This window comes from Octopus bimaculoides, chromosome 13, assembly GCF_001194135.2.
Source record: "Octopus bimaculoides isolate UCB-OBI-ISO-001 chromosome 13, ASM119413v2, whole genome shotgun sequence".
NCBI classification, from domain to species: Eukaryota; Metazoa; Mollusca; class Cephalopoda; order Octopoda; family Octopodidae; genus Octopus; species Octopus bimaculoides.
In genome coordinates, this window is record NC_068993.1 from 17,318,697 (window position 1) to 17,329,049 (window position 10,353).

General features: G+C 38.2%; 1 protein-coding gene across 1 annotated transcript in view; it reads left to right on the plus strand.

Moving 5' to 3' along the window:
- Nucleotides 1-6,717, plus strand: part of LOC106884326 (cytochrome c oxidase assembly factor 7 homolog) — an 8,402-nt gene extending 1,685 nt beyond the window's left edge. The window contains exons 2-3 of the mRNA XM_014935658.2: nt 4,872-5,012; nt 6,132-6,717. Coding sequence (XP_014791144.1) covers nt 4,872-5,012; nt 6,132-6,556 — 566 coding nt within the window. The 3' untranslated portion in view covers nt 6,557-6,717. The remainder of the gene's footprint in view (nt 1-4,871; nt 5,013-6,131) is intronic.
- The last annotated feature ends 3,636 nt before the right edge of the window (nt 6,718-10,353 follow it).

The window sequence follows — 10,353 nt, forward strand, 5'->3', positions numbered from 1 at the left end:
AGAGAGAGAGAGAGAGAGAGAGAGAGAGAGAGAGAGAGAGAGAGAGAGAGAAAATATTTGCGCTTCTCAACCACATAGCTTCGGGTTCAGTCTCCCTGCATGGCACCTGCGGCGGGTATCATCTGCTGAGGTTTCGGGCCTACCGAGGTCTTGTGAGAAAATTTGATACACACACACACACACGTGTGTGTGTTTGTGTGAAGGGAGTGATGAATGTGTGTATTTGTGTGTTGCCTTGACATCGCATGATAGTTGTAAACGAGCGTCACTGCCATACAAACAGGTCTTCCCTTAACAGTCTTGTTTGAAAACATATCCGGCCATGGGGAAATGTTAACTTGGAAACAGGTAAGGGTTGACAAAAAGGGTATCTAGATGTAGAAAATCTGGCTCATGCCAGATTTCGCCTGCCCCATGTGAACATGGAACAGGATGATGACACGAAGATGAGGATGATGATGGTATCTTGTTTCATCATCATCATCGTTTAACGTCCGCTTTCCATGCTAGCATGGGTTGGACGATTTGACTGAGGACTGGCGAACCAGATGGCTACACCAGGCTCCAATCTGATTTGGCAGAGTTTCTACAGCTGGATGCCCTTCCTAACACCAACCACTCCGAGAATGTAATGGGAGCTTTTGTGTGCCACTGGCATGAAGGCCATTCAGGCGGTACTGGCAACGGCCATGCTCAAAATGGTGTATTTTACGTGCCAGCGGCACTGGCAACGACCTCGCTCGAATGTCTTTTCATGTGCCACCGGCACAAGTGCTAGGAAGGTAACACTGGTAACGATCATGCTCCACATCTTGCCAGCTTTGGTCAAATTGTTAAATTATCCAACCCATACCAGTATGGACAACAGACATTAAATGATGGAAAGAAAGAACAACTTATAAGCACCGTGTGTGTTGTTGGTATTCTACAGAAAGTAAAGGAATTCATGAATGCTGGAAGGCTGTGAAGACAGCTTAGAAAATTGGGTAAATACCTTTTAAAAGATGGTAAAAGTGGCCAGCAAGCCTCCACAGGGAATTGAACCCTGCACTTCTCAAATTTCAGCTGAACCATTAAGCTAAGAAACCACTGACAATAAATATCATCTTTTTATAGTGCTCAGTAATACCTTCTGGAATGTGGGAGCATGCATGTGTATGTGTATATTTGTTGCAAATATAATCTAAATTAATTAGAATTTCTACATAATGCTAACATTATCTGCCTAAGCCCTCTGCTCCCCATGGAGCATAGACTTTTCTCCACTGCACTCAACTCTCGGCTGTCTTTCCTCACGTTTTGTTGGTTTACAATTGTCATCAATACTTTTTCTCAGTCTAGATGTCCATATTAGTCTGGCTTTTATCCTTTGACCTGTTCTGCATAAGAGGCTCCACCAAGAGCTTACACTCCACTGGCATAGCTCTCAACATTATTGAGGCACATAAGCCACCACTTTGCAATAAAGACTGGATCTTGTGGTGGATTATGTTGACTTGTATTTTACTAATCTATAGATTTGGCTCAGTGGTTAGAGCATTGGGCTCACAGTTCGGTTCCTGGACTGGGGTGTGTGTTGTGTTCTTGAGCAAGACACTTTATTTCACATCGCACCAGCTCACTCAGCTGTAGAAATTAGTTGTAATGTCACTAATGCTAAGCTGTTTTTGCCTTTGCCTTCCCTTTGGATAATATCAATGGTGTGGAGAGAGGAAACTGGTATGATGGGCGACTGCTGGTCTTCCATAAAACAACCTTGCCTGGACTTGTACCTCAGAGGGTAACTTTCTAGGTGCAATCCCATGGTCATTCATAACCAAAGGAGATCTTCACCCTTTACCCTATAGATTGCAGCCAAAAGCCTCCTTGCCTAGGTTAACTGGAACTAAAAGAGCATCACCAAAAATTACTCCATTTCCTATTCTCTTTGAGTACAAGGTAGACTTAGCATACATGTAACCATTCAGCAAACTTTCTGGTAGTGGGATGAACTATGCAGTGTGAGAGATGTGGGATCAATTAGACTGGCCTTCTAAAACGTGGTTCTCAACCAATGTCCATATAGCCCTTGGGGGCCACATGTAAGATTTTGTTGTTAAAGTTTATGCGCAATAAATTGCTTATACACAAAATATTTTAACAATATATTAAATACAATTCCTAATTATATTCAATTCTAAAAGTATAATAGGATTTTTTAAACACTGAGTGGCTATGAGGATCCAGTAGAGTGAAATAGGAATCAAAGAGTTCCACAGGTAAAAATTGGTTGAAAACCGCTGTTGTAAAGGGTTGCTAGTTGGTATAGAGTTACTTATGTAGCTTCCTTTTTTACTCATTTGATGGAGGAGGGATCAGGCTGTTACTGTGTAGTAGTTCATTATCTGGTGGAAAGTGTGTGGAGAAAGTCACACAGCCAAGGCATCGATGTGTGAACTTAATTGTTCTTGGGGTTGTAATAGAAGTACAATATTATGATTTGAGTTAATACCATTCAGCAAACTTTCTGGTAGTGGAACGAACTATGCAGTGTGAGAGATGTGGGACATCATTTGGAAAGCCATTGTAATCTGGACTTAAGCTAGTAATTTCTGGATCAATTAGACTAGATACTGATTTAGTATGGGCCAAAAACTGAAGTGCAATTGTGCCAGTGTGTACTTTGTTTTTCATGGTTAAGCATTTTTCTTTATTGATCATGAGCTGGTCTAATGGCAGGTAGCCTCGAACCACATCCAGTCAAGTTAAGTGTTTGTTGGGATGTTTGACTGGTTGGTACATCTATCAAACTTGAAAGTAGGTATCCCAGAATGAGCTCTGCAGGGACAGGACAAACTTAATATAAGGTTGTAACTGCTTAACCCATTACCTCCCATAATTCGATTAACTGGAATTTTTTTATGAAACTTTGATTTCTAGCATAAAACAGCCTAAGAAACACGCTGGAATGGTCAAAATAACATTTCAAAGTAACATTTTAAATAGAAATAAGCGAGATATTGGGTGAAAAATTAGCAAACCTCATTTGAATATCAGAGAAATATACCTAGTAGATATAACAAAAAGGTTAGATATGTGTAAATATTGACAGATAATTACGAAATTTGTAATTTTTAAGTGATCTCATATGCGATCACTGGTAGGTAATGTGTTAAGCAGAAAGACAACAACATAGTGAAGACAACAGATTACATTTCAATCATTTTAACGCCCACTTTTGCAATCTTCTATGGGTCAGTCAGAATTTTGTCAAGGCAAATTTTCTACAGCCAGATGCCCTTCTTGACATCAACCCTCAACTATTTCCAAGCAACATAATATTTCACATGGCCAGACAGGTTTTTCTGTGGAAAACTGGAAAATGAAAACAAGAAAAATAAAATTCATTCTTTCTTAAATTTAATGGTCTTTCTGAGAGCTACGTTCACCAATAAAATTTCATTCATTGTTTAATGTAGTAGATTTTAATTTTGCTTTAGAAAAATATTAACTATATGTATATAAATTCATGACATGGTTAGTGTTCTTGGGAAAAGCATCTACTTTTGTTTGTTTTATGTCTGTTTTTTCATGCTAGTATGGGTGGAATGAATATGTTATTGAAGCATTGTTTTACTGCTGAATGCCTTTCCTGTTTTACAAGTAAGGAGCCTCTTATTTCACAAGGCTTCAGAGGCACAAAGGGAGCAAACAAGTTATTGACAGAAGTGCCAATAACAATACAACTCAGTCATGGTAACCTTTGAATAAACAAGCACAAAATATAAACAAACATATATGTATCTCTCTGTCTCTCACTATATATATATATTTTTCTTTTCTGTTACTCTTTTACTTGCTTCAGTCATTTGATTGCGGCCATGCTGGAGCACCGCCTTTACTTGAACAAATCGACCTCAGGACTTATTCTTTGTAAGCCTAGTACTTATTCTATCGGTTCTTTTGTCGAACCGCTAAGTTTCAACGACATAAACACACCAACATCGGTTATCAAGTGTTTTGAGTTCAAATGCCACCAGAGTTGACTTTGCCCTTCATCCTTTCAAGATCAATAAAATATATACCAGTTGAGCACTGGAGTCAGTGTAATCAACTTACTCCCTCCCCTCAAATTGCTGGACTTGTGTAAAAATTATAAAACCATTATTATCTTCTTCCTTCCTCTCATCCATTTTGGAGGCTCTGCAAAAGCTTAGGGCTACCGCACTTCCTTCACTGGCCAAGAAATATTTAAAACAAAGTCGGTTTCATCTATCACCATTTTTTATGCACATTGAGATGCAGCAATGTCTGTGTGGTTAAGGAGCTTGCTCCCCAACCATGAGGTCTTCTGTTCAGTCCTACTACATGGAACCTTGGGCAAGTGTTATCTACTATAATCATGGGTTGACCAAAGCCTTGTGAGTGGGTTTCGTAAACAGAAACTGAAACAAACCTGTTGTATACATTTATGTATGTGTATACCTTTGTCCTGATATCACATCATAGTTGTAAATGAGCATCACTGTCAACAAGTGAGGTTGTTTGTTTCCAGTCTTCTGCAGAAAAACCTATCTGACCATGTAAAATATTACGTTGCTTGGAAACAGTTGAGGGTTGGTGTCAGAAAGAGCATCTGGCTGTAGAAAATTTGCCTTGACAAAATTCTGACTGACCCATACAAGCATGCAAAAGTGGACATTAAAATGATTGAAATGTAATCTCTTGTCTTCATTGTATTGTCTTCCTTTTCCAACTTAAGCACTTACAGCATCATATTAAGTTTTATTATCCATTCATAGATTGACCATTTTGTAAGGCACAGTAAAATACAAAAGGTAAAGTGCTGTTTTAGTAGCAGTAACTTACTGTCTCTTTCTTCCTTATTGTAGGCTGCCACAGACTGGCTGATTATTTTGAATCTGTGAAAAAAGAAAATGAACGAGCAGCAAAAATGTACAAATCAACCTGTGATGACTATCACTATGGTCATAGTTGTTATAAATATGGGAATTACAGAACTGTAGGACAAGGTAGGTAGTTCTTATTGGTTACCTTACGTCTTTCATTTCATTAATTATAACTATCTGTTCGTTTATTTTTGTATGACCTCAATTGTTCTGATATGCATGACCTTGCATCCTTTATTAACTATTCTCATGAATGCTGCACAACTGCAGTAAGATTTATTTTATATTATACTGCTGATTATACTAGCTTCTCAGAATTTGTCTGTTTCTCTCTCTCTCTCTCTAAATAGATAGACAGATAGATAGATATAGGAGAATTTGTTTTGGGGCTTGAAAATATACCTGATTCTGAAAAACGTGTAGTCATTTTTAAATAGATTTATTCACATACCAAACTTGTGACAATTTTTTGCTTATCAATGGTACAAATATGTATTAAAAAAAAAAGGAGTAAAAGAGAGTAATAGGTGCAGGTGTGGCTGTATGGTAAGAAGCTTGTTTCCCAACCACATGCTTCTGGGTTCAGTCTTCTACTATAGTCTCAGGCCAACCAAAGCTTTGCAAGTGGATTTGGTAGATGGAAACTGAAAGAAGCCAGCATCGAGGTTGTGAGTTTGATTCCCAGACTGGGCTGCATGTTGTGTTCTTGAGCAAGACACTTTATTTCACGTTGCTCCAGTTCACTCAGCTGTAGAAATGAGTTGTGACGCCACTGGTGCCAAGTTGTATCAGCCTTTGCCTTGGATAACATTGGTGGCATGGAGAAGGGAGGCTGGTGTGCATGGGCAACTGCTGGTCTTCCATAAAACAACCTTGCCTGGACTTGTGCCTTGGAGGGTAACTTTCTAGATGCAATCCCATTGTCATTCATGACCAAAGGGGGTCACCCTCACCCTTTATGTGTGTGTGTGTGCATCTTTGTCGCCCACCACTGCTTGACAACTGATGCTGATGTCCCCATAACTTAGTGGTTTGACAAAAGAGACCAATAGAATAAACACTAGGCTTAAAGTAATAAGTACTAGGGTCAATTCATTCGACTAAAAATTCTCCAAGGTGGTGCCCCAGCAAGGCCACAGTCTACTGACCAAAAGAGATAAAAGATATATATGCTAATGAAAAAATTAATAAAGCTAATTTTATCGAATAAAACTCATTTTGGCTTTTTTTTTTATTGTGCAGGGTGTGAAAAAGACATAACAGAAGCAATTAAATATGAGACCAAAGGATGTGATTATGATTACATTCCTGCATGTTACCAGACAGGAATCTTAAGTCTAAGTAAAGGACATCAGAATATTCCAAATGCCGTAACCTATCTCACCAAAGCTTGCTCAAATAATCACCCTCTTGCATGTTTTAATCTCAGCGCACTTTATATGCGAGACCAGACTGAATTAAAGAAAGATATGAAAAAAGCTTTTGAATTAGCATTAAAAGGCTGTGAACTTGGACATCTTTATTCTTGTGTGAATCTTAGCATTATGTATCGGCGTGGTGATGGTGTGGATCAGAATTCTGAATTAGCTGATAAATATAAGAAAAAAGCCCAGTCAATGAGAGATGAGCTAGTCAAATCAGAACAGACTATTCGAATGAATGAGTGATAATGCTCCATCTAGTTTAATATTTGGTACTCTAGGAAAAGAATGATCTCACCTGCTGTTTTGTCTTCTTGTGCGAATTTCGACTTCTTTTTCACTTCACAAAATATCTATTCTTAATTTGTTTGTAAATAAATTTTGAAACTAGATTTTACAAAAAGAAATTTCTTATTGTTTAACTTTTTGTGTATATGTGTGTCATCATCATCATCATTTAATATCTGTTGTCCATGCTGGCATGAGCTGGACAGTGTATATATATCAGGTCATCAAGTATGAAATTTGTAGTAAGGTATATGGTGAACTTTGAAAGCTGCTCATTTTGTGCCATTATCATATTTTGACAATCTTTATTTTTTGTTAGAAAGCTGACACATCTATTTCTTTTTTCTAACTCATTTTGCACTTTATAAAGTATTTATAAATTGTTTTTTGCTGTTTTTGTTTAGAGATGGATAAGTGGGAAATCTACAGTTTTGAAATTTGAGTTCTTTCTTGGAAATACAGCATCACAGACAGCTCGGAATATTAATGGAGTATTTTATTCCAATGTTATTACACAGCAGACAGTATCAAATTGGTTTGCAAAATTTCGTTCTGGTAACTTTGACCTCACAAATGAGCAATGCTGTCAACCAGAAACAAAGGTGGCAGATGAACTGAAAGCCACTGTCGAGTCAGATCCATCTCAAAGGGCCTGTGAATTATTGTTGTTTGGTGTTTGCAAGTAAACAATATTGATTTGTAGAATCTCTCATTTTCAAATTGTTTGTAGTATTTTATTCTGAGAGATATAAGTACTTGATTGGCTCTTGTGCGGGTGGCACATAAAATACACCATTTTGAGCGTGGCCGTTGCCAGTACCGCCTGACTGGCCTTCGTGCGGGTGACACGTAAAAGCACCCACTACACTCTCTGAGTGGTTGGCGTTAGAAAGGGCATTCAGCTGTAGAAACTCTGCCAAATCAGATTGGAGCCTGGTGTTGCCATCCGGTTTCACCAGTCCTCAGTCAAATCGTCCAACCCATGCTAGCATGGAAAGCGGACGTTAAACGATGATGATGATGTTACAATACTATGATTTTTGTATTGTTTCCTTGCAAAGTCAGTGTAAACAGTGATTCGTTCCTTCCTGTTGTAATCAGGTATAGCTTGATTGTCACTGAGTGTTTCACTAATTTGCAATATTTGTAGACTTGAAATATTTTGTGTGATCTTTGCGGGCCCTTGTTAAATCTTAATGTTTTGCTATTTTTTAAAATGTTTCCTTGAAGCATCTGTAAATATTTTACAATGAAAGGCTGTGCTAAAGAAGTTTGCTTTCTTATCACATGGTTTCAGGTTCAATCTCTGCATGACACCTTGGGCAAGTGATTTCTACTATAGCCCTGTGCTGACCAAAGCCTTGCAAGTTGGAAACTGAAAGATGCCTGTTATATGAATGTATGTTAGTGTCATCTTGTCTTGACAGTGCATGATAGTTGTAAACAAATGTCAGTGGCATTTGTTTCCAATCTGCATGAAAATATTACTTTACTTACAGATAAGGATTAGCAACAGGAAGGGCATCCAGTTACAGAAAATCTTCCTCAATTAACTCCATCTAGTGGAGGCACGTGGCTTAGTGGTTAGAGTGTTGGACTCATGATCATAAGATTGTGGTTTCGATTCCTGGTTCGGGTAATGTGTTCTTGAGCAAGACACTTCATTTCACGTTACTTCAGTCCACTCAGCTGGTAAAAACAAGTAATCTTGCAACAGATCAGCATCCAGTCCAAGTGGGGAATATATGTCATGAAACCGGCCCTTATGAGTCAGTGTGACATGAGAAGGTAACCGTTACCATTTTTTTTTCACCTAATTTCATCAGATGCATGCAAGCATGAGAAAGTTGATATAAGAATATTCATGATGTGTGTGTATTCTGGTGTCTTATTTTAGTGAGTTACTAGGGGTTTTTGCAATGGTTTGGGCTGCAGGAAGGAATTATACCAGTGGCTTTCACAAGCTCTTCAAGTCCAAGAGATCAATACAGTTGATATTCCTTTTGAAGAGTTGTATGGATGGAATTCCAGAATGACAATGTTCTTGGGAGAAAGGACTGGATAAATTAGTGGTGGGCTACACTACAGTTCATGAAAGGTCAAACTATTGAATTGAATGATCTTAAAAGGTGGTAGTACAAGACCAGCCAGCTTTGGGGACTAGAAACCATTGTAGTTGCAGTAGAAAAGACAATATGGAGACACCATGACTATGGGCCAAAGGCTGGAGTGTATTGCAAGTACCTTCATACCAATTGAACCTTTGCCTGTCTAAAGCCATTTTCATAAGTTTGTTCTAAACGTCCATGCTTATTTTCATACTTTTAGCTAGCTCTTGTTTCATATGTTCTGGATAATACCAAAGTTCTCCTTTCCTAAGTCCCAAGTTACTGTGGTGGTTGAAAAAAATTGGGAATGTTTACCATATATGATGCTTAGAGGCCAATGAAGTGTCTTGTGTCATATGATACATGGGATAGGCAAAAGGGTCACCCTTGAATTTTGTTAGGGGTAACTGTAGGAGGCTGAAGTATTTCCTGATATTGAAGAGGAAAATCTGTCTTTGTGATGTAGTCTTGGCCAGTAACAAAGCGCTAGAGGGAGTAGGGCATGTAGTACTTTTACGGAGGCAGCATAAAGGTCTCCTGTGTAAATTTGTACAGGATTGGTGGTGGCCTGAGGTGAAGTGGGGGTGGGGTGGTAAACTCAAGGGCTGCTCCAGGCAGCACACACTCTAGCTATGCTACCAGTCTTTGTTATGTTGAAGATGTGATATGACCAGGAAAGATGTCAGTGAGGACGAGACAAAGTATTTGTAATAACTATGAGAGTTCTAGTTTTGAGTTGTTCATGTTTGGGCAAGTAACTGTTATTTCCTTTTGCAATATTATTATCCCTTTAACACTCAGATTACTCAGTCAAATGTAATGCTTAATTCATTCATGTTGCTTTGAAGTAATCAAGTATTATCTCATAGCTTTGGAATTTCAATGACGTGGTTGTTTTTTGAACAAAATCGAGAGGTTTGACATGGCTGGTTTCAACACAAAACTGGTAGAATATTTGGGCCAGATATGATCAATTTAAATGCTAAAGGGGTTAACAGACATCTTTTATTTAGAGCAGTGGTTCTCAACCATTTTTTGACCTCGTATTTTATTTGGGTGGATTCCCGTAGCCATTTGATGTTTTAAAACATCTTGTTTTATTGCACATAAATTTTAACTGAAAAATCTTATATGGACCCTGGTTGAAAACCACTGATTTAGAGCTTTAAGGTGTGACTGTGTGGCCGAGGGACTTGCTTCCCAATCATGTGGTCTTAGGTTCAATTCCATTGTGTGGTACCTTGAGTGTCTTCTACTATAAACCTGGGTTGACTAAAAGCCTTGTGCATTTGGTAGGTGGAAACTAATTATATATATATATATATATTTAATTAAACACAAAAAACACACACACACACACACATGAACAAATAAATAAATAAAAACAAATACAAACGAACACGTATTAACAGAGTATATAGGTGATACAGACACTCCCCATACACACATGCACCTACAAGACACAGACACATTGAAAGACATGCATGCGTAGACACATACAATAGGAATACAAAATGGCTGATATTTAGCAAGGTGAGACACACATAAGAAGGAAGGAAACAAAGGACCACTGATGAGGTCACAGAAGTGTGACGAAAGAACTCTGGCCGAAATAAGATTAATGTAATATAAAGCTGAAGCAAATTA